This window comes from Gaeumannomyces tritici (genome assembly GCF_000145635.1).
Source record: "Gaeumannomyces tritici R3-111a-1 unplaced genomic scaffold supercont2.2, whole genome shotgun sequence".
Taxonomy (NCBI): domain Eukaryota; kingdom Fungi; phylum Ascomycota; class Sordariomycetes; order Magnaporthales; family Magnaporthaceae; genus Gaeumannomyces; species Gaeumannomyces tritici.
The window spans coordinates 2,504,924-2,531,148 of NW_008804546.1; the positions used below are offsets into that span (position 1 = coordinate 2,504,924).

The 26,225-nt window shown below is 58.9% G+C and overlaps 12 protein-coding genes across 12 annotated transcripts in view; 5 read left to right on the forward strand and 7 right to left on the reverse strand.

Annotated features, from left to right (window-relative positions):
• Positions 1 to 193, reverse strand: part of GGTG_03359 (ribonuclease P protein subunit p29) — a gene marked incomplete at both ends in the record, with an annotated part of 1,300 nt that extends 1,107 nt beyond the window's left edge. The window contains one exon of the mRNA XM_009221138.1: positions 132 to 193. Within this exon, the coding sequence (XP_009219402.1) occupies positions 132 to 193 (62 nt within the window). The remainder of the gene's footprint in view (positions 1 to 131) is intronic.
• Positions 194 to 449: 256 nt separating this feature from the next.
• GGTG_03360 (glycerol-3-phosphate acyltransferase) lies at positions 450 to 3,675 on the forward strand. Its single transcript, XM_009221139.1, has 3 exons — positions 450 to 888; positions 1,004 to 2,861; positions 2,951 to 3,675. The coding sequence occupies exons 1-3, from the start codon at positions 728 to 730 to the stop codon at positions 3,416 to 3,418; spliced, it is 2,487 nt and encodes an 828-aa protein (XP_009219403.1). The 5' UTR covers positions 450 to 727; the 3' UTR covers positions 3,419 to 3,675.
• GGTG_03361 (pantoate-beta-alanine ligase) lies at positions 3,465 to 5,092 on the reverse strand. Its single transcript, XM_009221140.1, has one exon. It carries the CDS (start codon positions 4,888 to 4,890, stop codon positions 3,691 to 3,693), a length of 1,200 nt encoding a protein of 399 aa, XP_009219404.1. The 5' UTR covers positions 4,891 to 5,092; the 3' UTR covers positions 3,465 to 3,690.
• Positions 5,093 to 5,764: 672 nt separating this feature from the next.
• On the forward strand, positions 5,765 to 7,455 carry GGTG_03362 (hypothetical protein). Its single transcript, XM_009221141.1, has 5 exons — positions 5,765 to 5,972; positions 6,047 to 6,106; positions 6,203 to 6,671; positions 6,757 to 6,884; positions 6,989 to 7,455. The coding sequence occupies exons 1-5, from the start codon at positions 5,853 to 5,855 to the stop codon at positions 7,076 to 7,078; spliced, it is 867 nt and encodes a 288-aa protein (XP_009219405.1). The 5' UTR covers positions 5,765 to 5,852; the 3' UTR covers positions 7,079 to 7,455.
• On the reverse strand, positions 7,199 to 8,677 carry GGTG_03363 (chitinase 3). Its single transcript, XM_009221142.1, has one exon. It carries the CDS (start codon positions 8,487 to 8,489, stop codon positions 7,356 to 7,358), a length of 1,134 nt encoding a protein of 377 aa, XP_009219406.1. The 5' UTR covers positions 8,490 to 8,677; the 3' UTR covers positions 7,199 to 7,355.
• Positions 8,678 to 9,464: 787 nt separating this feature from the next.
• Positions 9,465 to 10,478, reverse strand: GGTG_03364 (hypothetical protein; the record flags this gene model as incomplete). The annotated part of the gene is made up of 1 exon (XM_009221143.1): positions 9,465 to 10,478. One exon carries the CDS (start codon positions 10,476 to 10,478, stop codon positions 9,465 to 9,467), a length of 1,014 nt encoding a protein of 337 aa, XP_009219407.1.
• A 722-nt stretch (positions 10,479 to 11,200) lies between these two features.
• GGTG_03365 (hypothetical protein) lies at positions 11,201 to 11,752 on the reverse strand (the record flags this gene model as incomplete). Its single annotated transcript, XM_009221144.1, has 2 exons — positions 11,201 to 11,489; positions 11,547 to 11,752. The coding sequence occupies 2 exons, from the start codon at positions 11,750 to 11,752 to the stop codon at positions 11,201 to 11,203; spliced, it is 495 nt and encodes a 164-aa protein (XP_009219408.1).
• Positions 11,753 to 13,874: 2,122 nt separating this feature from the next.
• GGTG_03366 (hypothetical protein) lies at positions 13,875 to 15,616 on the forward strand. Its single transcript, XM_009221145.1, has 3 exons — positions 13,875 to 14,548; positions 14,610 to 14,878; positions 14,976 to 15,616. The coding sequence occupies exons 1-3, from the start codon at positions 14,082 to 14,084 to the stop codon at positions 15,509 to 15,511; spliced, it is 1,272 nt and encodes a 423-aa protein (XP_009219409.1). The 5' UTR covers positions 13,875 to 14,081; the 3' UTR covers positions 15,512 to 15,616.
• A 274-nt stretch (positions 15,617 to 15,890) lies between these two features.
• Positions 15,891 to 16,746, reverse strand: GGTG_03367 (hypothetical protein; the record flags this gene model as incomplete). The annotated part of the gene is made up of 2 exons (XM_009221146.1): positions 15,891 to 16,216; positions 16,322 to 16,746. The coding sequence occupies 2 exons, from the start codon at positions 16,744 to 16,746 to the stop codon at positions 15,973 to 15,975; spliced, it is 669 nt and encodes a 222-aa protein (XP_009219410.1). The 3' UTR covers positions 15,891 to 15,972.
• Positions 16,747 to 18,268: 1,522 nt separating this feature from the next.
• Positions 18,269 to 19,124, forward strand: GGTG_03368 (hypothetical protein; the record flags this gene model as incomplete). The annotated part of the gene is made up of 4 exons (XM_009221147.1): positions 18,269 to 18,372; positions 18,466 to 18,855; positions 18,952 to 18,981; positions 19,046 to 19,124. 4 exons carry the CDS (start codon positions 18,269 to 18,271, stop codon positions 19,122 to 19,124), a joined length of 603 nt encoding a protein of 200 aa, XP_009219411.1.
• A 1,562-nt stretch (positions 19,125 to 20,686) lies between these two features.
• On the reverse strand, positions 20,687 to 21,238 carry GGTG_03369 (hypothetical protein; the record flags this gene model as incomplete). The annotated part of the gene is made up of 3 exons (XM_009221148.1): positions 20,687 to 20,792; positions 20,845 to 20,975; positions 21,209 to 21,238. The coding sequence occupies 3 exons, from the start codon at positions 21,236 to 21,238 to the stop codon at positions 20,687 to 20,689; spliced, it is 267 nt and encodes an 88-aa protein (XP_009219412.1).
• Positions 21,239 to 21,636: 398 nt separating this feature from the next.
• On the forward strand, positions 21,637 to 23,267 carry GGTG_03370 (hypothetical protein; the record flags this gene model as incomplete). Its single annotated transcript, XM_009221149.1, has 2 exons — positions 21,637 to 21,803; positions 21,884 to 23,267. The coding sequence occupies 2 exons, from the start codon at positions 21,637 to 21,639 to the stop codon at positions 23,265 to 23,267; spliced, it is 1,551 nt and encodes a 516-aa protein (XP_009219413.1).
• Positions 23,268 to 26,225: the final 2,958 nt, after the last annotated feature.

A 26,225-nucleotide genomic window follows, 5' to 3' on the forward strand; every position in this document is an offset into this window, starting at 1 on the left:
GGTCCCGGTCCTGCTGGGCGCGGGCGCGGCGGCGGGCCTCGCGGGCGTTGGCGGCGGGCGTGGGCGAGTTGGCGCGCAGGCGCAGCGGCCGGTGCTGGATCTTTTCGCTGTAGATGCGGTCGACGGTCGACGGCGAGTGCGCCCGGGCCAGGAGCGCCCGCGTCACGGCCTCTGCGCTGGCCGAGGCTGACATGGTGAGGCTCGCGGGCGCGGGGCTGGGTGTGGTTTTGCTGGATGGCCGGTTCAAAGTTGTTTTTTTGCGCACAGGCGGTTCCTGAAGAAAGCTACAGGTCTCCATGCTTGGTGTGGGGTCAAGCTCGAAAATTATGGGGCTTCCCCAGCGGCAAGTCGTCGGAGAACAGGGGTCTCGGCTGTCCCCTCACATGCCATTCTAGCCTCGGTAGACCAGCCATTGATCGCGCGCCGTCTTGTCTCCAAGTCTTGCCCCAACGTTGGCCAACGGCCAGACCAAACCAACGCTGCTCAACGAAACTCGACCACAAAACTCGACCACGAAACCACGACGGCACAGCGGCCCCACCGCCAAAGCGAAACATAATAGTCCCACGCCTGGTCTGCCTCCGCGCCATGATAGTCCCCGACGCGCGCAATTGGGTAGCATAGCATCGAGGTGGTTTTGCTGCGACAGCCGACATCCGCGGCTACCCGAAGCCGGCGCGCCACCAACAAAACGACCCGGCAGCTCCCCCCCGACGGTGCCGAAACCATGGCGAACGGTGACGACGACAGCCGGGACTCGGCTCCCGACCTCAAGATTCTCGGCGACTCGATTACCCTGCAGCCCAGCGGATATGTCGAGTCCACCACGTTAGCCCGCGAGGAGGCCCTCATGAAGCACATGGCGAGCTTCCGGTCCGAACCGCTGCAGTACGTACCTGTCTGCGTCTCTGGCTTCCTTGCGCAAAGGCTTTGATGCCTGTCGCATTCCTGCCCGCTGGTTTCGCTGGCCGTGCTGACTGGCGCTCCAAACGCCCACTCGCAGATTCCTCCGCGAGGTCTCCCTCTACGTGTCAGGCACAGGCTGGCGCGCCTACGACCATGCCATCGGCCAGCCTATTTTCTACCAGGGCTTTTCGGAGCAGATGATAAATCGGGTTCTGTCGGCGCCTCTCCTGCGCGCGCGGATATCCCAATTGGCAGATAAGCGGCTAGCCAACGAGGAGAATGAGGGCTTCTTTCGCAAGGGGGACCCCGACTACGAGCTGCGGCGGGCGCAGCGGCGCACGGAACTCGAGGTCGGCCTGCAGCAAGTGGCGGAGAAGTGGGTGGACAACATGATCTGCAAGTTCGAGAGCAAGACCTTCATCAGGGGCGCATATTACCTCTGCACCCAGCTCCTGACGCGCGCCTACCATCAGGGCATCCACGTGTCGAGCGAGGAGGTCCTGCGGCTGCGCAAGGTCGCCGAGGAGGCCGAGCGCAAGAAGCAGAGCATCATATTCCTGCCTTGCCACCGGTCCCACGTCGATTACGTGTCTCTTCAGCTGATCTGCTACCGCCTCGGCCTGGCCCTGCCCATCGTCGTCGCCGGCGACAACCTCAATCTCCCCGGGGTGGGGAGCTTCCTGCAGCATGCTGGAGCCATGTGGATTCGCCGTTCTTTTGGCGACGACATGCTCTATACCACCCTTGTCCAGGCCTATATCGACACCTTGCTCCAGGGCGGCTACAACTTTGAGTGCTTTATCGAGGGCGGCCGTTCCCGGACCGGCAAGCTCCTGTCACCAAAGTTCGGCATCCTCAACTTTGTTGTGGACAGCGTGCTTTCGGGCAGGACTGAAGACGCCATCATCTGTCCCGTGAGCACGCAGTACGACAAGGTCATCGAGACAGAGGGCTATGTTACCGAGCTACTTGGTGTTCCCAAGGAGAAGGAGAACCTGGCTGATTTCCTTACCGGCGGTTCTTCGGTTCTCTCGCTTCGCCTCGGCAGGGTCGATGTGCGGTTCCATGAGCCATGGAGCTTGCGCGGTTTCATTGATGAGCAGCTAAACCGGCTTATCGGGATTCCCAAAACCTTGGAGGCTACGGACCTGGAAAGTAAAATTACACCGGCCGTGCGGCAAAAACTGCTGCGCACTCTGGGATACAGGGTGCTGGCGGATATAAACGACGTGTCCGTCGTCATGCCTACAGCCCTGATCGGCACGGTTCTCCTGACGCTGCGCGGCCGTGGCTGTAGCAAGACGGAGCTAATTCGGCGCGTACAGTGGTTGACGGCGCGCGTCAGGGCAAAGGGCGGCCGCGTCGCCCACTTCGGGAGCGCCTCGGTCGTTGAGGTTATCGAGCGTGGTCTCGAGGTGCTGGGCCGTGACCTTGTCGGCACCGTCGACGGCCTGACCGAGCCCGTGTACTACGCCGTAGACCGTTTCCAGCTCTCCTTCTACCGCAACATGACCATCCACCTCTTCATCTCCGAGGCCCTCATCAGCGCGGCCATGTACATACGCGTCAAGCGCGGCGGCGGACCCGTGATCCAAGACATTACCTACACGGAACTGCACGACCACGTCCTCTTCCTCTCCTCGCTCTTCCGCGGCGAGTTCATCTTCTCGGGCGAGGGGCTGTCCGTCAGCCTGGACAAGACCCTTAGGGGCCTCGAGGCCGAGGGCGTCATCTACCTGCACCGCAGTGACGACGGCAAGATCGAGAAGGTGGGCCTGTCGGACAAGGAACGCCAAGCCGGACGAGAGAACTATGACTTTTACTGCTTCCTCATCTGGCCTTTTATAGAGTCGACTTGGCTCGCGGCCGTTTCTCTAATGGGACTGGCGCCCCCGCTCGGAATGGCGCCGGATATATGGATCGAGGTGTCCAAGGCGCAAAACAGCGCGCAACTGGTAAGACGACAAGAGTTTTATTAGACCTTGGCATGTCTTTTTTTCTTTCTTTCAGGCCCTTTGCGCTAACACCGAACCTCTGCTTGCAGCTCGGCAAGGACCTGTACCACCAGGGCGACCTGTCCTACTTCGAGGCCGTCAACAAGGAGACACTAAAGAACTCTTACCAGCGGTTCGAGGAGGAAGGCATCATACAGGTGGTCAAGTCCAAGGACCCTCGGGTCAAGCCCCGCCTGCGCCTGTCGGCCGAGTGGACGCCCTCGAGGGACCCCAAGACGGGCGAGCTGGCGGCCTCTGGCAGGCTATGGGACTTTATCGAGAAGATCGCGTCGAGCAGGCGCGAGGGCAAGAACCGCCGCGACGGCGCCACAGTCAGCACGCGGGTCGTGCGGCTGACGGACCTCATCGGCCAGAAGCTGTTCCGCGAGGTCATCGGGGCCGAGGGGAAGAAGGGCGCCGCGCCGCCGAGGCTCACATCCGAGGAGGCGGCCGGGCTGGCCCGCTCGGTCAGGGAGCAGAAGAGAAGGCGGAAGCTCGAGAACAGGGCCAGGCTGTGAGGTAGACAGCAGGCCCGGGCTCGGACTAGCAGATGGGAAGTAATGTGTTGAAGATAGGGTACGATAGAGCCTGATGAGGGATGCAGCCATGTAGGAACCCAATTGTTATTATGCATTGGAAGTCTACCGATAGTGTTTTCGGACCGTTTTGACTCGAGAGTATACATCCAAGTCAACTGGGCTAAGCTCTAGTCTAAGCGCTGCCATTTATATCAACACTGCCGCCTGTAAACGCCAAGTTTCGAGGTCGTCAAAATGCAAATGCGTTGGCCCTAGGTTTGTATAGGGTCCAGGATGAGGTTGTCTATCAGCCTCACGGCGGGACCTCCGCTGTGGCCGAGGTCTTCTCCGGGCTGGGGCTCCTCGACCGGCAGCATCTTGATGGCGCCGCTCAGGATACCGCCCCTGGCCGGGTCGACCTCGTCCAGCTCCTCCATCGTGTCCGGGTTGGCGAGCGAGATGTAGTCAACCTCGAAGACGACGCGGCGGGCCGGTGGGAGAGCCATCTGCGCCGCCAGGGCGTCGCGCACCACCGCCTTGGCGGCGCCCAGCACGACGGCGCGGTCGCGGCGGCCGCCCTCGGCAAAGGCGCGCTCGGCGGCCCGTAGGGCGCGGTGTAGCACCGTGGCCTGGGCGCGGCGGCGCGGCCCCAGGTAGACGTTGCGGGAGCTCAGGGCCAGGCCGTCGGCCTCGCGCTCCGTGGGGCACACGACGACGTCGGTGTCGAGGCGCAGGTCGCGCACCATGCGGCGGACCACGACCGTCTGCTGCACGTCCTTTTGGCCAAAGTAGACGCGGTCCGGGGTCACGACGTTGAAGAGCTTGAGGCACACGGTCGCCACGCCGCGGAAGAAGGTCGGGCGGCTCCTGCCCTCGAGCAGCGTACCCACGGGGGTGATGGTGACGAAGCTGCCGTGCGAGTCCGGCTCCTGGCCGGGGAAGCCGGAGGGGTACATCTCGGGCGTGGACGGGGCGAAGACGGCGCTGACGCGGCCGAGGTTGGACCCGTCGTCGGCGAGCTCGGCGTCGAGGCGGCGCAGGAGCGCGCAGTCGGCGTCCCACGTCTTGGGGTACGAGCCCAGGTCCTCGCGCGCGCCGAACTGGGCCGGGTTGACGTAGATGGACACGACCACGTGGTGGTTCTCGCGCGCCGCGGCCCGCACGAGCGCCTCGTGCCCGCGGTGCAGCGCCCCCATGGTCGGCACCAGGGCCACGAGCCGCCGGTCCAGCGCGTGCGGTCGGCGCCAGAGGCGGACGGCCGGCACGGTGCGGAGGATGCGGATCGACGTCGACGGGATCTTGTCGAGCGGCGGCGACGGCGTCGCGTCGGCCGGCTGGGAGGAGGACCGGCAGGCCATGGTGCGGACGGAGGTCCGTGGGGCAGCAGCGGCGGCGGTGCCGGTCCAGGCGATGGCGGCGGCGGCGGCGGCGGCGGCACGCCCGAGCGGCGCGCGGGATGTGGTGCCTATCATGGCGGCGTGGGGATGGGCAATGACGGGAGGATCTGGGAGTCTCGACTAGTGGTTTTACATGAGGAAGGACCTGGCCGAGCCCATGACTCCATTGCGAAGCCCCAATTGTTACAATTTATACGAGGCCGCAGAGGCTGGCTGGCCTGGCGCCCTTGGTGTGCTCCAATCATGATGATATCTGCAGCGTATTTTTCAAGCCGGCAGCGTGCTTAAACTCCTGCTGAAGGGGCCGTGCATCTGACCCACCGACCCCTAACCCTCCCAAGCCTCCTAGGTATGATGTCAGCCTTCACCGTAACACCCCAGCCCAACCAATCTTCGACTACCCGAAATCTGGGGTTGCTCTAGCCCATGGCCTTGACTGACAGATACGGCCCCTTTTCCAGCTGGCCATCACAGCCTTTTCTTTGGGCCTCCTCTGCGGGGACCATACGTAAACGTGTGGTCCCCGCAGAGGAGGCCTTTCTTTGCTGTTGCGACTAAGTTGCTCAAACCCGCTCACCCTTGGAAAGCGTCTCCGAGATCCGAGGCTTGTCCCCCGACCCCGAACGTGGTTGGGGATGCGGGTAGCCATCAAACTAAATTAAATGTTGCATCCTCGACGGCAACGCGGCGACTCTTCACCACCAATCGCTCATTTTTGAGCATATTTTCGTCACTAATCACCGCCCTTTTGTGCTTGGCATTCCGTTTTCCTGTCAACCTGTCTTGTCGGCTTCAATCCTCGCATGTCAAGTGACCTTCCTCCTGCACGGGCACCAAGCATGGAAGCGGAGCGGCGTCGTGGGCCCCGAGGCCGCACTTGGCTAGGATGGCACCCATGGAGCCATCCCTGAGGTCTTGAATACCGTCGTCCTCGTGGGTATAAAATGAGAGGCGATTGTCGATTCACAGAGCCCGTCTTCCTAGGCTCATCCAGTAGAACCAACAGCCAGACTTCTTTCGAGTCTCTGCTATCAACAATGCGTTTTCGACCCCTGCTCGACTTCACCGTCCCCGTCCTTGCCTGCCTTGGGCTTGGGACGGTCACTTCGGCTCAGTCTCCTGACTATGACCCTACGCAGAACCTTGCCATTGGATTTGTAGGCCAGCTCAAGCACTTATTGACTAATTCTAGCTGGCCGAAGATAAAAGGCTCACACGTTGTTGGTTCTAGATCCTGTTTCCTGGCTTTCAGCCCATGGATGTCATAGGCCCGTCCGACATCATCCAAGGGGTGAGCCTCGGAGCCCCTGATTTGCACTTTGGCAGTCTGCTGCATTGACTGGTGGCTTTTTCTTGCTCCCTCTTTGACATGCTCCAACACCCGCAGCTCTCCGGCCGGTTTAACATCACCACCTACTTCATCTGGAAAGAGGCGGGCCCTGTTTCGGGCCGCTCGCCGCCCCGCAAGAACCCGCCGCCGCAGAACCCCAACTTCCCTCCGTCGATATACCCGGCACAGGCTCCGTCCTTGGTGGCCACGCATTCGTTTTCCGATGCGCCGCCCCTGGACATCATCTTGGTCCCTGGCGGCACCGGCAACAGGGTCCTGGAGGAGAACAACGACACAGCCATCGAGGACTTTGTGCGCGAGCGCTACCCCTCGCTCAAGTACCTGCTGACCGTGTGCACCGGCGCTGCCAGCGTCGCCAAGTCCGGCCTCCTGGATGGGCGCCGCGCAACCACCAACAAGGCAGCGTGGGCGTGGGCTACAAGTAACGGCAACGGCGTCAAGTGGGTTCCCTCGGCTCGCTGGGTCCAAGATGGGAACATTTGGAGTAGCTCTGGCGTCGCAGCCGGTAAGTTCTCTTTGGATTTCCTCCTGCCAGTCTGCCCTGATTCCCCTTGTTAAGACCGCATCTGATAATCTCCGTCACATCATAGGGATCGACATGACATACGCCTTCTTCAAGATGCTTCTCGGGCCCCAAGCTGTCAACCCGCTCATCAATGGGATCGAATACACTCCGCATACCAACGAGCACTGGGATCCTTTTTCAGTCGTGCACAAGGTAAGGCGCTGACCGTCTGCATCATGATACAGACTGCTATTCTTCCCGGAACCGTCGTGTAATGCGGCTGCCTGCTGACGCTCGCTTCGGCACTTCCACCATAGGTCCCCGGAGCAGATACATTCCAACCCCTTGGCGAATGTGTCGGGCCGGCTGGGTATAGCTTTACTTGTGCTCCGAAGAGCTCCATTTGAGCACCACCCGCCCATGAAGAAAGCATGAATGTCAGGTGTGACAGACGACCCGATTATGGAAGTTCCCGAAGTGGCTGCCCTGGAAATCACTTGGCAAGATTCATGACCTCAAAGGGCGGTTGATATTCTTCAATCAGTGACTGAGGATGTATTATTCAGTCTCAAGTTATACAAATCTGACAGTTCCAGGAATCTCTGGGCATGTAACCGGATACCAAGGGCCTCTGGGCAAAGGCTATATGCTTGACTTTTGAAGTGAGACCAACCACAGATACTCCTACTCAGATACCATAGCCCAGTAGTCGACGTCCGGCTTCACATCGTCTCCCCCCGCGAGGGAAGCGTTCCCACTGACTTTGCCAGCCACGCTCGTTGCCCATGCAGCCTCCAGCCGGGCGGCGTCGTCCCTCGTCACCCTGAGCTGCACCTGCTTGCCGGGCCGCAGGATCGCCGTGATCTGCTGCGCCCACTCCCAGGGTTTCGCCTGGCCGCCCGGCTTGCCGTTGAAGTACTCCCAGCCCATGATGCCGCCGACCTCGCCGTACTTGCGCCGCAGCTCGCCCATGGTCCGGGCCAGCTGGTCGAACGGCGTCCACTGCGCGCCATTGTCCGGCGTCGTTACCTGGCCCGCCACGATGCGGCGCGGGTCGTAGCCGGCCGCGACGACCGAGTCGAAGGCGCCCGTGTCGATCATGTCGCCGAAGCCGTTGTAGAACTGGGCGTTGTAGAACTCGACGTCCCGCCCGCTCGTCGCCTCCAGCTCCCGGTAGCTGAAGCCGCTCAGGTTCGGCCACTCCCGCGTCGTCAGCGCCGACGCCACGGGCGCCATGGTGATGGTGAATTCCGGCCCAAAGTCGGCCCGCAGCCGCCCCACCAGCCGCGCCGCCCCGCGCTGCGACATGGGCTGCTCCACGTCGACGTCGAGCCCCTGGAGCCCGAAGCGCCGCAGCGCGTCGCGCAGCTGGCCGTAGGCGCGCTCGAACAGCGGGCTGCCCTCGGGCGCATCCAGCGTGTCGGCCGCGAAGGAGCCCTCGGCCGCGCCGCCCACCATGGCCACGACGCGCACCCCCGAGTCGCGCAGGACCGCCGCCTCGGCCCACACGGTGGCGAAGCGCGGGTGGCTCGGCGGGAAGTCGTTGAGGTAGAGCTCGCGGTCGGCGCGCACGTGCAGCGTGCACACGATCAGGTGCGTCAGCGCGATGTGCTGCTCCGTGACGAGCGGCAGCATCGAGATGGGCCGCCCCGTGGTCGCGTCGTGCGTCGTCTGGTAGTAGATGGCCAGCCGCGGCAGGCTAATCGACGGCGCCCGCACGGGGAGCGTGTCCGCCGCGTCGTCCAGCGGTCGGGACAGCGACGGTGCCGCCAGCAGCAGCAGCAGCGCGGCCAGCCAGGGGATGAGTGTGGGCTTCATGTTCTCTCAGGGGTTGCCGCGCGTGGGCGTGCTGGAGGGTCCTACACCAGGAAAGGGGGGAGAGGAATGCGTCTCTGCACTCGAGGGACCTGATCAAGCATCGCGTGCCGTGGCCTGCCGGTGGGTTATATACCGAGCCCCCCGAGTCGTTCACCTGACCTAGACCCCCCCATGGCGATACGACACGAGCTCTCTATGCCCTCTCTTGGCATGGATGCCCCCTCTTTGAAGTGCAACCCCAGCTCGAAAGGGGGCTGCTCCCGGGACGGACAACTGACACACAGCAGCGGGACATGTGTGCCGAAATCGCAAAAGAAAACGGGAGAATCTCGCCGGCCGCTACTCTAGATTGCCCGCGTGAAGCAGCTCGTCGCCGAAAATATACCAATTCTTAATCCAGACGCAGTCCACACACAACAACTGCCGTCTGACGGCCCGCGGAGGAAGGCGGGCGCTGGCACGTGAGACACTATCTATGGGTCTTCCTGCTTGGATTGCACGCATGAGGTGGGTTACATTGGGGGTGTTGGTCCATAGCGGCTGGCGGTGTGGGGTCAGAAAGGAGCATGTCTGGTACAGGTTCGCCATTGCCAGTCAGCCTCGATGCGAGCCGCCAGTCGACAGTGGCGTCATATCCTGAATCACACATTCATGCCCGACATGTCAGTTCGGCAATGATGCTACAGAGTCTTTGTTTCAGGGAAAACAGGTCGTGGTGGAAAAGATTGATTGCGGGAAAAACATCTACGAGCCGCCGATGCTGCCATGTGGATAGCTACGATCAGGTTCGACTGCCCAGGCGTGTCAAGGCACAAAGTATGCAGTCGTTGATAGTCGACGCCAATCATGCACTACGCAAAGGAAAATCTCGCAATTAAAAGGGGCTACAAAGGGGATACGGCCATGTCAAAAACCAACCACACGACACTGGTACCTCAGCGCCTTTGACCCATCACTCAACCCGTCACCCACTAATTAGCGATCCTCGCCGACGTTTCGTATAGTTTCGTCACGCAGCTTGCCGATAACGGCCTTCACCCGCAGCAATTCCCGCTCGGAACACGACACCAAATAGGTATGGCCGCCATAGCTGGCGGGAGGAGGGCCCGTCCGCGGCGATTTGGGAAACGGCACGTCGCGGTAGTCCAGTGGGTAGCTGTGCTGTTCCGAGTAGTAGCTGACCGTTTTCGAGGATCGCAGCAGCCTGTTCTCCTTCAAGGCCTCATTGCTGGCTGCGGGCGGGTGCGGGCTCGGCAAGAGGAGGATGGTCTGAAGGAGGGCTTGCAGCCCCGCCGGGCCCGCGTGCTTTAGCCGGAAGAAGAGGGTGTGCGGGAGGAGGTCCGGCACGACCGTGAACCGGAGCCGGCCAGGGTTGCAGGTCGGCGGGATGAGAGGCCTGTGGACGGCGGGCGCGTGGTAGTAGGTCCGCGAGAGGGCGTCGTAGCCATACTGGGGCATTATGGACGCGAGAGTCTTGACCAAGTCCTCCCCAGGCTGCCACCTAAACACCAGTGCCCGGTCGAGGTCCCTCGAGAAGTGCGTGGCGTCCTGGAGCTCCCGGACGACGCCGTGCGCCTGCGACCGCGCGTTCAGCAGGCGGACGTCGAGGCAGCGCAGGTTGTGCCAGAAGGCGCCGAGAGTGGCGCATCTGTCCAGGCCCCGGATGACCTCCTTCCGAACGCTGGCGGCCATGGGGAAGAGGCAGAACACGGCGCTGTGCAGCAGGTCGCCGAGCATGAAAAAGTGCTTAGCGTCGGTTATCTCGCGGCTGCTTCGCCCTGTGGCGTGGTTGTAATAATGGACCTTGAGCGTCTCGAGCGTCTGGATCCAGCCCAGGAGCGTCACGACAGCTTGGGAATCGTGATCGTAAAACTGCAATTCATAGTCTCCATTGATCGCTTGGTTCGTTGCAATGGTGTCCAACTCTTGCTGACTCGGACCGGAGGCATGCACGGTCGTTTCGGACCCCTTGGGATCGGAAAAATACATGATGCTGGTCGTATGTGATAAGTGTTGACGATGTGGGTTTGTATTGCTGATGGCGAGGGGGATGGAGCTTGTTTGGGGGCGTTGTCAAGACAAGTAATATAAGACAGAGGTAATGGTATGTTAGATTACCCATGAGAGCTGGGGCGATGCCACGATGGTCTATATGTGCATGACGGGGTACACAATCTCCGGTACAAAGTATGGCCTAGGGCTGTATTGAGGTTTCTCAACAATTACATGTAAACGGAGAAAGAGACATGTTGATGTTGTTTTGAATTGGGCCTGGCGCCGCATTGCTAGCAAAGTCGGTGGGAAAGTTTCGCTCCTGCAGCTCCCTTAAAAGGCTGACTCTAAAAGCCACCAAGCCTTAATTCAGGAGGACTGTCCGCCAAACCTCAATATTAGAAAGTACGGGTTTTCGGCAGTGATCTAATAAACGGGATGTGCGAATATGAGATTTACGTTATTGCTCGGGTTGTCTCTTATTTTTCCTGTGAGATGGCTTGGGTAGGCATCGGTATCACAGGGTACTATGAAACTGGCCTACCATTCTTTACCACCAATCAGTTGATGATGAGCTCGGGGATGTGTGGCTCAGGGTCCAGGTAAGCCTCGTAAATACACCGCTAATAGACCGGGCGCTTCCCCATCACCAGGATGGTGTGGCCCCGAGACTGCTGGATGGCGATGGATGTCGCGGCCAGCCGGGCCGCCCAATTGCCCTACGCCCGTAAGACGCCAGTGCACGATGGCGGATCCAGCATCTCGGCCCGCGAGTCCAGCGACACGATGCCTTCGAGCTTGGGCTCGGCCGCCGACTCTGGGATGGCACTGGGCGGGTCGCTGCCGCACCCGCACGAATCTGCGAACGGGTCCGGCGGCTGCTGCTCCAGCCCGAGAACGTTAATGTCCGCCACCCACTTCCCGTTGTTCTGTACCGAGACGATGGACTCGACCAAGTACACCCCCTGGTCGATCTCTCCCGTGGCGTGGCCTTCGCGCAGCGGCGAGCTTCATTTGGAGAACAAGAGATTGAGCGACGTTCCCTGGAACCTGTCCATAGTTAACCCGTCGTATAGCTGGTGGTGGTGTATCGCGAGACCGGCCGCCCGGCCGCGCATGAACCCTGGCCTTTCCGCTCTCAACGGCGACGCCGCCCCCTCGGCGAGAGGCAGGGAGGCCCAAAGGGCAGCAGTTTGGCAGTGCGAGCACAGCGACATTCTCTTCTGCCATCGATCGTCCTTGGCATGGGCTTCGAGGGCGGGGTCTGGCATCACCAAGCGCGACGCGGGCGGAATGGACTTTCTCGGGCACCGAATGGATTGCCCAAAGAATTAGCTTCTTTCCTCGAGCCACCCCACTACCACCTTTTCGTTTTGCACACACTCCCTTTTTTTTCTCCGCGCAAGCCACTGCGCGCATCTGCGCACTGCGCTGGTTCGCCAGGCTGCCTGCTCCGTGAACCTGCACTTTCTGTGTCCTGCGCCACCGCCGATTCCTCCCCGTTGCTACTTCCCGTCCATATAAGCTCCTCACCCCAAGGCACTCTGCCTGCCCAGCAGAGACTAGAAGTCTTCACTTCAGTGTCAACACCCATCTTCGCTGCCCCAACTCCATTGCTCATTCTGAACTATGGCGAACTATTCCGTAAGAACCCGCCCGGACTAGCCTGTTTTGATGCGCCACACATCAGCTTTGGACTGGAAACTGACAGGCTACGCCAGACCGACTCTGGATTCTTTTCCATCGCCGCGGATAGTTCGTCTTCCCAGGACTGTGTCCTAGAATGCCCGTGGAACTTGCCATCGGAAAACCAGGCTGCTACCCAAAGCAGTGCGACAAACCCGAGCAGCAATTGTGACAATGTCTCCCTCGCAGGGTACCCGCGTTCTCTCCTTTCAGCCACTGAGGCCGATGGCATTATGCCATTTACGGAGGATGGATTGTCACATCCCACCTTCGACGAGGTCCAAAAACTCCTTAGCCCTGATTCCATACCCGCCACCGAGGGCAAGAGGCAAGATCTGAGGCGTCAACTCCTCGCTGCTAAGACACGATCCGTAGTATGTGATGGCGACAGTTGGTTCATCCCCCTCGCCGACATCGCCGCGATCCTGACCCCCGGGCGCATATCCAAGTGTCTCTGGCCGGCGATGGAGGAAGAAGAGACCCAACATGTCCACGAATTCCTCACTTCGAACCGCAACGTCGTGGGCATCCTGGCTTTGATGGGAAGACTTGACTACTTCCCGGCCGTGGTATGCACCGGAGTCGTCGATGCCGTTCTCCCGTTGAAGCAGGATTGGCCCTCAAATCCTGAGCTTCTAGCTCTTACCACCACCGCTTCGCTCTGGCCCTCATCTGGGTTGCCCTACTGGTCCAACGACGACACATGCCACTTCCTCGACCTGCAGTGGGCATTCCTGGCCCCGCGTTTCAACATTCCGCCTCCTGGTAGCGTGGGGCAAACCTTGCAGTTCGATGGCAGGACAGTCCTGCCGTTCGTCCAGCCAGAAGGCCGGAGCGAGGGCGCTGTGCGCCGGGGTGGGTTCAGCACCGTGCACCGCGTCCGCATCCATAACAGCCATTACAATTTCTGCGATGTAGGTTTTAGTCTATCGTCCAAGTTACTAGTTCCAACAAGGCGAGATATTGCTCGCACCTTATGTTTTGTTCCTCGCTAACCAAGACATGCTGGAGCAGGATGACAAGCGCCAGTCTTTCGCCCTTAAAAGCCTGCACTCGAACACGTCAAAAGCCCGGTTCGAGAACGAACTTGCCGCCCTCCGAATGTTTTCGGGAAGCGGCAGCCCCAATTCTCACATAGTCCAGCTCCTTACTTCATTCCAGCATGGAAACCGCTACCACTTCTTATTCCCCTGGGCTGAGGGAGATCTGTCTGCGCTGTGGCGTCGAAACCCGTCCCCGCCCCACGACGCAAGACTCGCACGATGGGTGGGAGCGCAGGCACAAGGGCTGTCTGAAGCCCTGGTTGCTATCCACAACGGTTCAGCAGCTCCCAAGTACGGCGATCACGAAGACATAGCGTGCCGCCATGGCGATCTCAAACCCGACAACATTCTCTTTTTTCCCTCATTTGCCGACGGTTCAATCAATGGCAAACTGGTTCTTGCGGACTTCGGCTTGTCAGAATTCCATCGACCCACTCCTCCACCAACATCTGGCCGGAATCTCGGCAGCCAGCACATATTCGGCTTCACTCCTGCATACTGTGCTCCGGAACTCGACACTTCTAGCACCCGACCCCCTGAACTTTCAGCCGACATCTGGAGCCTGGGCTGCGTGTTGCTCGAGCTACTCACATGGGCCAATTTCGGTAAACTAGGGCTTGACCGACTGGCGTCGGCGAGAGTTTCCGCCTGCTCGGACGGTAGTGCTGACCCCGCATTTTTTGAAAGGGTTGGTACCGAGAATGAGGCAGGTGGAAGCTTAGGGGACTGCCGACTTAAGCCGGCCGTGGTACAGATAATTCAAGAGCTGTATCAAAGCAGCTTCCATCCTTTCTGGGACGAGTTCCTCGGGATTATTACTCAACACTTGCTGATCGAGCAGCCACGGAACGACCACAGTCAGCAACAAAGGATGACTGCCTTGCAGTTGGCGAGGAGATTGAAAAGACTTTGCGATGACCTCAATTCCAGCATTGAGTTGACTGGGTGGAGACCCCAGCATCCCGCCGTTGCTCTTACCACAGCCACCGCGTCCCGACTGCCTCCACTCTTTCTGGCGAACCGCTTGCGAGGGACTTCGTCTGTGCCGTCGCTTCCTCTCTCCCAGTGGCTTGGGGGCGCTGCTGCGTCTCGAGCTGGACTGGCGCCTCCGATATTACAAGCTGAACATGCCGATACGAGCTCAAAGACACTGACGAGCTCCGCCAGCAAAAGACCAGGCGATACATCGGTATCCAAGCGGGGGCGGCCCCGGAAAGTAAAGCGATCAGACTGTAGGCCGTTGTTGGCATGCCCTTTCTTCCAGGTTAACCAAAATTTCTTCCGCCAATTCTCCAACAGCTGCTCTGGCCCAGGGTTCGACGATTTCCACAGACTTAAGTGCGCATCTCTCCGGAATTGTAATGGGCCGCGTAGGGGTTTACTGACACCCATGATCTAGAGAGCACATACAGCGACGACATATGCCAAGCCTTCACGTCTGCCAGCGTTGCGGTGAAGAGTGCAAGTCGGATGAAGGCCTTTATAGGCACCATATGATGCATGATAAATGCGAGGTCGTCGAGAGGACTCCAGCCGAAGGCTTCCTCACTCACGAGGCTATGATGAAGCTCAAAGGCCGCAAGAAATGGGGCAATGGCACCACAGAGGAGGAGAAGTGGCGGGTCACGTTCGGCATCATCTTCCCCGACCACCCGATGCCTTCACCATGTAAGCCCTCTAGATTTCTTATGGCCCATCCAGAATTCACACCTGACCCCGTGTTACTTCTGCCGGCTCTGGGATTTGAAGCTGACCTCGCAGCAAGATTACGGGCACGAAGCGTCCGCCGCTTCACAATCCTCGGAAGCTATCGCCGACACATCCATAACGACACTGGACCCAACTTTCAGCTCATTGTCCTCCGTCGTGACCCGCAGCAGCGGCAGTGTGACGTCTCAGCTCGCCGATTACACAGAGTCTCTCAAGCGTCCTCTGCCTGCCAACGGCGAGTGGGAATTCGGCTTCCAGCTGGGCTGGGACCTCGGCATCGACCCGGACAAGTGCAATCTCCTGGCCCAGCGTTTCCGCTTCGAACAACTCAAGGGTATCCGAACTGCTCTCGGCATCCCAGTCAGCCAGTCTCCACCTGCTGAACTCACACGTGGCGCCCACAGTGACGCTACGACAGCCGCTATGGCTGGCGAGTTTGGCTTTGAAGCTGTCGACGTCGGCGAAGGCATCATCCGCCCGGATGTCCCCTCCCATCCCGAACTGCTAGCACCCGAGCTTATCCGTCCCGGTGAGATGGGTCAGAAAAAGGGAAAGCAGAAGATGGCGGAGCGTGCAACGCCGACCACTTAATGCTGTTCCACTGCGGTGGTAGGTACTGTGACTCACTGTCAAGCAGGCTTGGTAGACTAGTCATTTATGACGGACAAATGGTGCAAGGTAGGGTTTATTGTATGCTTATCTAGATCTTTGAAGGGAAGACGGGCACGAGGCCGTAGGCTTTGTGCCCTCCTTATATACAGTGATACCCTTCTCTTGCACGCGCGGTACCCACTACCGCACCCCTGTTGTTGCCGACGAGTGCTCGGTAAGCATCTGCCCGGTGCCCGTGCAGATCCTCCATGCCAAGGCCTGGAACAGCGTGCCGGCCCGTGGTGATAGCCTCCTTTGTGACATCATTTATACCAATCACTGCAGTGACTCTGATTAATCAGACCTCTTCGCCATCATGGTGAATTTCGAAAGCTGGCTTGTTTTAAATAGCCGTAACAGGCCGCTACAAATATTAGGAGAGCCCCTTCCCTCTGTTCTTCTTAGCAGTTTACAGGTGCTTCGGTTTTAGCCTCGTTGGCGGCGCTGACGTTGGGGATGATGACCTGGCGGCCGTTGGAGCAGCTGATGCGGACATGGACAAAGTCTTTTTCGAACCCAGCAGACCCTTCCCGCTCAAAGTAGTTATACTCCTTGCGTATCGTCGACTTCCATGACTGTCCGTTATCTGTACTGACGTCGAGAGCCGTGACCGGGTAGTTGGCGTCAAGCACTTGGAGGGAAAAGCTGCATGAGAGGCAGCGCTGTGTTAGTGGAGCCCCGTATCATTATCATCAACAGATATGAGGATGAAGTTGGTGAATTCCTATGACACCAAGGATGCTCACTTACTACCACTTCGACGTTCCAGATTTGTTCCGCAGTCTCAGGGGCTTCGCGATCCCGCACGAAATAGGGTCATAGTTGATGGGGATGACGCCATCACTGGGGTCGCCAATGAGCTTGAAGGCGTCCGAGAAGAGGTTGAGACGACTGCCGCTGCACGACGGACAGCTGTCAACAATCATCACCTTGGTGCTGCCCCTGGGGCCTGTGACCTGGAGGCATGCACCACACTTGGCGCCTCCTGCCCAGTTCGCGGGGCCGAGTCCTGAGCCGTAGATACCGGGCGGGAAGCTATAGCTGGAGAAGGAGCATGTGCCGCTGGCTAGGTTGCCGTTAGTGAACGTGGCATCTCCAGGTATTGCGAGAGCCCGTGCCGGGAGCAAGGCAGACAGGGCGGCCGCCAGCCTGGCTGTCGATGAGGAGACACGCATCTTTGGAGAAAGTTATATCCCAGGCGCCCTTTGCGCCAGCCATGAGCAAAAGGGTGCTACCATATGGTGGCGTCCAGACATATTTATACCCTGGAACTTTCATCCTTTGGTTTATTTTTAGTCTGTCCCTCGAGACCATTCCTACACCCTCCTTTCCCGGCTTTCTGTTGAAGCTGAATAGCCGCCGCTAAGCGAGATCGAGGTCAGGATGCCATTATTGTCTTGGCGCATCTCGCCTTCTACTGTGGACGGCATCGAGACAGTGCGGCACACAATTACCCATGCCATGGCCAAGGTACTAGAGATGTCAATTTATAAAATGGGTCGGTTAGTACCAGGCACCCACATCCCGTTCCGGCTAAAACTGCGGCATCAACTGGAGCAAGAAAAAAGCGGGAACCTCGAGCGGGGATGCCGGACATGGAGTTGGGCTGCATTCTCGCCATCAGGATCTCCAGACCCCGAACAACACCGACCTGGTTGCCTTGGCCCCATCACACCGGTTCTCCACCTAATGCGTCTTTTGGTTGGTTAATGACGATTCGAGAGAACATAGCCCAAAAGATAACCCGGTCTCACCGCTATTTCGGGGCCACTCGACGTGCATTGCAGTACGTCAACCAGGATGAGGGACCCGACAGTCTGGGAAGTGGGAAGGGTTCGGCGCGTTGCAGGCGGGCCCAGGCGCAGGCGAGACCACGATCTTGCATATTTGCCCATCCCGACTTGGTGGCAAGCGGAGCAGGCCTTCGTCTGCCCCCGACACAGCAAGCCGTTTCCCCGCCATCGCGAACGAAAACTACTTGCTCGATGGCCAGAAGGCTTAAGGAGGAGGGAATGTGCTCTCCCGGATTTCTTCTCAAGCTTTCTATCTGATGTAACTCACGATAAACAGTGAAGGCCGGGAGCAATGATAGAAACCATCGGCTCGTAGCTCTAGCAGCCTTCGTACGGGCGCCTCGGTCCTTGCTTGTTCTCAAGCTGCCCCCAAAACTCGCGCAACAAGGATACAAGACCCGTTCTGTCCAAGTGCATCACTCCTACCCCCTATACTGGGGCGGTTATGGTTGCCATCTAGCCACCCTAGGTAGATCCTTCGTCACGGCATGTTAGAAAAGTTTAGTCCCGCATAAACCGCTGAGCCGGGACAGCCAACACGCCGTTTTATCCATGCTCATTGGAGGCTTAGGTGCATGTTTTCTTACCCGCAGCCGCCCTGACCCGGCGGTGTGGTTCTGGCCCTGGGCAACCAACATGTCCGGGGATTTCACTAGCGTCTTCGGGATCATGAAAACCACAGGTTGCCTTACGGGCGCAATACTCGTGGGTCGCGTTTTTGACCCGCATGTGGGCCTTGGTCCTCTGAAGGACCCCCTAGGAAGCTGTTCCATCTGCCTATACATCGTTTTGTTTTTCTCTAATCCTCGTCTCTTCCTTCCTCGTCTCCCACCATATCCCCTACCAGCATCTCGTTTGCCAGCACACTTCTTCGCCGTATACGGAACCCGAATATCCGTCGAGCATGGACTCTAACCGCCACGCCTCTCTGGAGGGCATTGGCGCATGGGCAGGCATTGATCCGGTTACAGCCTGGTGTGACGTATCCCAGCGCCTTCCACATACCCGGTAGGAGCAAACTTGCACCTTGATCCGACCTATTCCAGTGATCAAAATGGGTTTTGAGGCTAAAGATCATCCCATGCGTCATCCGTAAACTAGGCCCACCCAGGACATTTGCTCCTCAGCCCATCGTCACTACAGCATCACCCTGATGCAATATCTCAACCAACCCGAGCGGCAGGAGCTGATAATGCTCACTTCACTGCCAAAGGACCAGAAAGCCCGCGGGCCCGCCGTCAAGGATCGCCGCTGGGCCAGCAACGCGGAGATGGTAAGAGTTGCAGACGCTCCGCCACACTCGCCAGGCAGACCACCCGCAGCATCGAGTGCCACCGAACGGGGAGAACTGTGCTCGACATATGGCGGTGCTTCCACAACAACTCTCAAGCATCCGGCTCCCTCATCCCAGGATCCGATTTCTGAATCTGCTACGGCGACGGCAGTTGCCGGAGAGGCCGAGGATATAGGGGAGAGACTCCGGGCAGCTCGGTAAGTCCCGATGCCCCGCACACTTCTCCCTTTGCTGCAATCTGACACCGACGATGTCCGTATTGTGCTGACCTCGTAAAAATCCATTTCACTCAGCGCGGCTCAAGAGCATGGAAGGCCCAGAACGTACAAGACTCCCATGTGTCGCCGTCGAGATAAGATTTGTAGACGCCGGGCTTAGTACTTCCAGGGTGAGGCGCTTGCGCTTCTGCCGGGTGGTGCTCAAGATATGGGGGTTTAGCCCCTTTTTCGAGGATGAGGTGTTGTAGGGAAGCTAGGGTGCGCCTCACAACCGGGGAGATATTAATACCGCCCGCTGGACCGAAGGCGCAAGAACAATGGAAAGCACACTATCGGAGCCTCGGGATAGCCGACGGTGTTGGCGAGACTCGTTCACGGTGCTTGTTACCTCGCAATCGCCATCGCATCTTCAGACCACAAGGCATATCACATATAGATTGCAGAATTCTGGCCGGATTCCAGCCGTCCGGATACGTTACGGATAATTTTAGGACCAGCCTTCATCTAGGCAGCCAATGAAAAGTCAAAAAGCATTGAGATGGTGCTTTTGCTCGCTGTTTAGGCATGGATATGCCCGTTCTCTTATTCCATGGTCCGTATTCGTCACTCGAGCTTTTCGAAACCTTACTGAGATGAGAGCCCGTGGTGTCAACGCCGTTCGCAGCGTAACCGTGGCTATAAGCCGCACGGGCACTGGCACGGGTGCCGAACGCGATTGCATCCGACTACATTGGAAGGGTGAAACATCACTTTTGCTTGCCATTATCAGACGACCCACCGTGCCGGAGAGAACGAGACATAATTTCAGGTTTCCCATCCCCCGCGACGGACGTATCGTGCGTTTCTGGGAGGGATTCCAGGTATTGGTTCCTGTTGGTGATCGACATCTTGGCCGATAGGGAGCTGACAACAGGCCTTATTTGGATCCAGACCCCATTAATATATTTTTATTTAGCTTCTGCCACCTACGTATGTGTCAAGGACTCGGAGCTGTCGAGGCCGTAGCGGGCAACAGACCTCAACTGCCGAATCGACGTTGCCCGTTCGAGGTGTGGCAAGCGCGTTGGGATGGGATCCGCGATGTCGCTAGCCGACACACGGTGCCCGGCTCCCGTATACATCAACGCCTAGCGAGTGCGCGGGGGGCAAATACCCGTCGCTACCGATAACAAGCGTCATGTCGACGCTGGGGTTGCCTTGGCACATTACGCCGTCGGGGTCTAGAAACAAACGCTTGGTTGAGGCATAGGCACATCCATGATCGCGACTACGCACGGAATAGGAAGCCAGGTCGCCTGTTCGGGCACGTGTAGGTGCTCGGCAGGGATGTAGAATGTACTCGACAGGGCAAATTAATCTACATACACACGTGGGTAGACATTGTTCCACAACGAACTACGAGCCCGGATGCGGGGAGGGGAAGAAACCCACAAGCAATATCCCGTCAATGGTGACCTGAAGCGTGGTTCCCTGTTCCCTGCCGACTTGGACGGGGTCCGCGCATCGCACCGAGGTCCGTCCCGACCGCGACCTCTCCCTACAAGACAGTTCGGGCCCCCGGCTCATGTGAGATATCCTTGATGCGATGATTGGGCAAATCCATATATTGATCATTTACATCAACGCAGCGTTTCTTGACATTCCATTCCCCAGACTTGGCCCTCCAACCATCAGAGAGAGTCCCCTGCATAGGGCACCTCGAAAAGTTTCGTTCTCACGGATTGCTGCTGTTACAAGGCGGGCGATGGTGTGGCTGCCACCGCCGCTGGCAAGACTGAGGCAATCATAGACGCACGCTCATCAAAAAGGATCAACCAAAGACGCCGGGCCGAGCGGAGGCAAAGAAAGCGGTAGCGAACATGATGACGCCGGTGTCAACAGGCGAAAGTACTCGAACCCCGCTGGGCTTGCTGGTGCTGGTGCTCCTCCTCCACTCAGCGGGGTCAGCGGGAGCCAGCCCCGTCATACGGGCCGATGGGGTGGCCGACCCTCTCAGCGCCCTGGTCTCCATCTTCGTCAGCGAGGCGGCGCGGGTCGGGCAGCAGTTTGGCCTCCTGCCGACCGCAAGGCCCACCAGCACCGGCACGCCTGCGGCCGCGCTGACACCGAGCCCGCCGCTTATCAGCCCGGCCCCGATACCGGCCGCGCCTCCAGCGTCGACACGCCCGGCCACGGCGGCCCCACCCCCGACGACGGCTGCGACTCCTCATGCGACCTCTGCCCAGATATCGGTTCCTAGCTCTTCCTCGTCGGCTAGTCCCCGTATTCCTTCTCCCCTTCCCTCTTCGCCGGCTAGCCCCTTTCTTCCTCCTTCTATTTCCTCAACACCCACAACCTCATGGTCAACCTCAATAGCGGTCATGACACCACCACCTCCCTCCCAGCCATTAACCAGCTCAACCCAGGCGGCTCCCCCGCTCACGACCCCGCCGCCCAGATCTCAGGTAACCCTCAGCCTGCCAGCCACGAGCAGCCCAGCGATCATTGCGACCCTTCCTCCGAATAATCCTAACTCTCCGGGAACACAGCCGGGGCTCGCGACGGCCGAGCCCGACGCCGCACCCGTGACCAGGGGCAGCAGCAGCAGCAGCCCGGCGGCGCGCGCGGGGCGGGGCGGGCCACGAGGAGGCGGTCGGGGTGGAGGCCAAGGGCTTCGACCCAGCCAACGGGGCGTTCCTTGGCGGCACGCCGGACCGGGGCACCGACCTGCCCGTCACCGCCGTCTTCCTGCTCCTGTTCCTCGCCGGGGCCGTCACGCACATGTCCATCTACAGGGCCAACGCGCGGCGCGGCCACAAGTTCCTGCTCTCGGACCTCATGTTCGGCTTCTCCATGGTCCGCGTGGCAACGTGCGCCTTCCGCATCGCCTGGGTGTTTGCCCCGCTCAGGGGCATCATCTTGGCGGCGGTAATTTTGCAGAATAGCGGGTAAGTTTGCGGGAGATGGATGGGATCCAAGTGGGGAGAAGAAAATAACTCATTGGGCTGACCGGTATCCGCGTATACAGCGCCGCTGTGGCCTTTGCGGTAAACATCATCTTCGCTCAGCGCATCGCGCGGTCCCTCCACCCGCGGTTCGGCTGGCGCAGGGACTTTAGCATCTTCACCAACGCCGTGACCATCTCGGTACCGCTCATAATACTCGAGCAGATCGGCAGCACCATCGCCTTCTTCTTCAGCGTCGGCGACCCGGCCCGGCTCAGGATCTTCCAGACCCTGCTCAAGTTCGGCGTGTCCTACGTCATCTTCCTGGGAGGGCTGCCGCTCGTCATGCTGGGCGTCGCCGACGGCATCCCGGGCCCGCTGCCGGAACCGTTCGGCACGGGCGACTGGCGGCTCAAGAAGTCGGTCGTCATGGTGGGTGGCCTGCTCCTCCTGACGGGCGCCGCCGTCCGGCTCGCCGTGGTCCTGAACCCGGAGTCACCGTTCGCCATGAGTCCGCTCTTCAGCAAGGCCACCTTTTACACGACGCAGTCCGCGCTCGAGCTGCTCGTCATCGTGCTCTACGCTGCCACGCGCGTCGACCTGCTCTTCCACGTGCCCGACGGCAGCTCGCGCCCGGGCGACTACTCAGGCCGCAACGCCGCCGCCGACAGCGGCAAGCGGCCCGTGGTGACGCGCGGCGACGTCGAGGACACCCTGCACGGCCTCGGCGTGCCCTACGAGATCGTCCGCCGGGGCCGCCGCAGCACCCTCCGCCCCACCCCGGACAAGGCCGTCGTCTACGCCGTGCTGTACGCCGACGAGCCCGGCGCCGGCAGGAGGAGCAGCGCCGGCGGCGGGCAGGAGGAGCCAGCAGAGCCGGTGCCGGCGGTTCCGGGGGTGACTCGCGGCGCCGGCACGCGCAGCGAAGCAGCCACGGTTCACCAGCTGGGCGAAAAGCAGACTGCCTACAGGGGCTCGGACTGGGACTACGACGACGAGGCAGACAGTCCGCTGACCGTCGGCATGCGCAGCGTCCCCGCGCCGCCGCCGCGGGCCAGGACCCGGCCGCGGGCGCAGGAGCGGCCCGACTCGGACACGTACACGTCGCCGAGCGAGAAGGAGGGCTACTACTACGACGACGGCGGCGACGACGAGATGGTCCCGGGGCCCGTCGGGTACGCGTACCCGGACCTGCCGCCCCGCGCCGCGCCCGTGTCGCGCCGGACGTCTATGCTGGCGGCGATACGGCCGCGGATCCTCAGGGCCGCCGCTGCCGCCGCCGCCGCCGCCGGCCCCGAGGGTGGCGGCCCCGTCACGTCGGCGAGGGCGAGGCACGCGTCCACGCCGCGGCGGGCGTCGTACGTCACTTTTGACGAGAACGATAGCTACTACATCGGCAGGCGGCGGGCTGCGGACGACGACCCCGTCCCGGTGCCCTACTTGGATGGAAGCAGGAATGGCGAGTGAGCACACCAGTGAGGGGGTCAGAGGGCGAGGGTCTTTGTTTCACAACCGATTGTACTACCACCATCTTGTAAACGCGGTCATGATTAGATGCCTACCTATGTTGCTAGCATTTTCTGTGTCCTTCAGCTACTCTCATGCCCAAAAAGCATGTCCGTTCAGTAAGCACCATCGAATACAAGCAGACAGGCCGTCGTATACGTGGAGTTTTCCCACTAAACCGGGGGCTTCTTCACGACCATGTAAAGCTTTACCCTTGTCCTTGCCCTACCAATTATGCCGGAGCTACCGTGGGGATGAGGTCAACAACAAAAGTCTTTTTCTTGCGTTCTTCTTTCCTCTCCCGCACCGGACGACGGCAACGTCAACTAGCCCGGAAGCTGGGGCATCCGCATTTGCGAAGCTTCCCGGCAGAGCGACGAAATGTCCATCCTCGGACGCGAGTGGCGCAACAAAACACTTGGCTCTAGGAACATGCTGGTTCCATTCCTCGCAGAAATTAGGCCAAAAGCCGACTTGGGACGTGGCTGTTGGATTACGGGACGCATCCTTGGCACCTTGATAGAAGAATACCTACGTGACATGTATAAATGAGCAACGATGTCGTGGTCCTGCTTCTCGCCGGATGGAATCCTCGAGGGAGGCGATACCGAGATGGGACTTTCGCTGTTGCAATAACGCAGCTGAACCCGAAGGCCGCATACTAGATAGAGGACGTTGATGTAGATATCTCGGCGCGCATCCAAATACAAGCGAGCACATCGCTGTCCAGTACAGCGCATGCGGAACCGTACCCAGCATAGCCCTGAGAAGTGGTGGGCGCCGTGCGCACGCCCGGGAACGAATGCAAGGCAAAACGAGTTGAGGCAAAAGGCCGTGTGCGGTTTCTCATCCCAAGCTCACTACAGGGGAGACGGCGTTTCAGAGGTCTGGGAACGAAACTTTGACGCGCTAAGGAAAAAAGACATCGGTAAGTCAAGTGGATGGGTATTCAGCCGCTAGCTATATGCAGTGCATGTAAACGTGTCGATCGACATCTTCATGCCTGGAAGAGATCGGCGATCTAGAATGGCCAACCGTTGGTGGATTTCGTAAAATGTCCGACCAGTACTACGTCCTACGTCAGATCGCTCGGAAGAATTATGTGGGGGAGTGCTATATCACCCCGCGCGTATTGCTATTTAACCCCGTATCCATCTGTGCACACGTGTGAGCATCGCCGCGCACCGTCTCACGGGCCAAATTGAATGTACCCAAACGACGAGCGATGTTCTCCCATGTTAATCACGTCAATTCATAAAGTCACTAATTCAATTCCCCGTGCTGCACGGTCGTTGGCACGGCCGTTCTTTTTTGCGTCGGTTGACAGGCAGAGGCACAGATCCGGCTTGGGCCCGACCCACCAATGGCCCCGCTTTGCTTATTAAGGCCCAACCCCTTTTAATCCCTGCACTAACTTTAATCCTTAACACCAAAAAAACCCGCGATTTTTATCGTTCCAGCCTTATTTAAATCGATAATGCCTTCCAACGCTATTTGGCCTTCCCGTAACAAAGCTTTTAATATTTTACCTTTCCAATTAAAAAGCCGCCCCCGTTGGCCCGGGCAAGGGCTAAAACAATGGGCGAAGAGGAAGCACTAAGGCGGACCCCGACCGCTGCCGGGTTAGGATCGGAAACCCCTGCAGCTAATTTGGGAGGTGGGCCCTCAGCCCCTAGCCTATCTGCCGACGATTCCGACTCCTCCCCTACGGGGGTTGATTTTAGCGCCTCCCGCACGTTACATACAAACACAATTACGTTATTATTGACAGGCATTAAACGACCAGCAAAAGCACAGATTCCCGGCCCAAACTAGTGGAGGTACTTTGACAGTTTGTGTTGCACGGTGACTCCGCTATTTCGGGGTCAAATAGCAATACGCGCGGGGTGATATAGCACTCCCCGTTATGTGGGAATATGCAGAGGACGAGATATCTGGAAGGCTCGTCAAAAACCGGGTAATTCGACGACGATAGTGGCGGGGGAAATTAAATATTCGAGAAAAGAGAAAGACCGAAAAAAGATGACAGCGACATCGGAGCTGGCAGTCAACTGAGATTTTTTGATTTTTTTGTTTCAAGTTTTTGCACCACTCTGATGTCGTTTCATCAACACATGGCTAGGGCTGGCTCCTAGCAGGGCGGTCACCCACGCGATGATGGAGCCGTCGCCTTGGCTGCATGCCCAAGCCCTGATAAGAAAAAAAGGCTTGGTACACGCAACTACGGAGGTGTCAGGCAAAAGTTTTCGCCGTGGGGCATGTTTTTGCTTAAGCGAGGCAAGGGGCCGGGGTATAACACAACCAATAGCAACGCATAAAAAATAATAAGGAAAAATATTTTTTCAACATTTATCAATAAAAAAAAAGCTCCATTTAACTAAGCCAACAAAAAAAAAGCTATTTATAACCCAACTTTACCACTTTGTATGCATTCCATTAGCGTCGATAACGTCTTGCATCCTTTGGGGCATAATAACCAAAAGCCTTAAAAACTCTTCCTTTGGCACGGCCTCCCACGCCTCCTTAACCCTTGCACGAAGGACATTATAAAAAGGCTCTTTTTTTTCGTCCCCGTACTTATCTAATAAATAATCCTTCATCCAATTCCAGATATTTTCTATAGGGTTAAAGTCAAGGCTGTAAAAAGGCCAAAAAACACAACAAATACCTGTCAGGGGTCAATCGGTGCAGAGGCGGGTGGTCACCGGGTCACGGGCCGGATGCGGTGTCTCCTTTGTCAGGCCTCCGTAAATCTCCTACCAAAGGTGCTATCGCCAACAAAGATTGTTCCTTCTCTGACCTCCCCCTCCCTCGTGCCCCTTCGGGCACCCGGGGTCGGTCCTTTAAGTCCTCCGCGCTCCAGGCGCCTTCGTGCAATTTAAGCTTTACCCTATCTTTTAGCTTCGCCATTATGCTTTT

What these genes read in the sequence shown, in the direction of transcription:
- GGTG_03360 (XM_009221139.1), top strand. Translation starts at nt 728, where the DNA reads ATGGCGAACGGTGACGACGACAGCCGGGACTCGGCTCCCGACCTCAAG. An exon ending in TTCCGGTCCGAACCGCTGCA is followed by an intron (nt 889 to 1,003) that starts GTACGTACCTGT and finishes GCCCACTCGCAG; the next exon opens with ATTCCTCCGCGAGGTCTCCC. An exon ending in CGCAAAACAGCGCGCAACTG is followed by an intron (nt 2,862 to 2,950) that starts GTAAGACGACAA and finishes CTCTGCTTGCAG; the next exon opens with CTCGGCAAGGACCTGTACCA.
- GGTG_03361 (XM_009221140.1), bottom strand. Translation starts at nt 4,890, where the DNA reads ATGATAGGCACCACATCCCGCGCGCCGCTCGGGCGTGCCGCCGCCGCC.
- GGTG_03362 (XM_009221141.1), top strand. Translation starts at nt 5,853, where the DNA reads ATGCGTTTTCGACCCCTGCTCGACTTCACCGTCCCCGTCCTTGCCTGC. An exon ending in CGTCCGACATCATCCAAGGG is followed by an intron (nt 6,107 to 6,202) that starts GTGAGCCTCGGA and finishes CAACACCCGCAG; the next exon opens with CTCTCCGGCCGGTTTAACAT. An exon ending in CTTTTTCAGTCGTGCACAAG is followed by an intron (nt 6,885 to 6,988) that starts GTAAGGCGCTGA and finishes CTTCCACCATAG; the next exon opens with GTCCCCGGAGCAGATACATT.
- GGTG_03363 (XM_009221142.1), bottom strand. Translation starts at nt 8,489, where the DNA reads ATGAAGCCCACACTCATCCCCTGGCTGGCCGCGCTGCTGCTGCTGCTG.
- GGTG_03366 (XM_009221145.1), top strand. Translation starts at nt 14,082, where the DNA reads ATGACTGCCTTGCAGTTGGCGAGGAGATTGAAAAGACTTTGCGATGAC. An exon ending in GACGATTTCCACAGACTTAA is followed by an intron (nt 14,549 to 14,609) that starts GTGCGCATCTCT and finishes CCCATGATCTAG; the next exon opens with AGAGCACATACAGCGACGAC. An exon ending in CCACCCGATGCCTTCACCAT is followed by an intron (nt 14,879 to 14,975) that starts GTAAGCCCTCTA and finishes CCTCGCAGCAAG; the next exon opens with ATTACGGGCACGAAGCGTCC.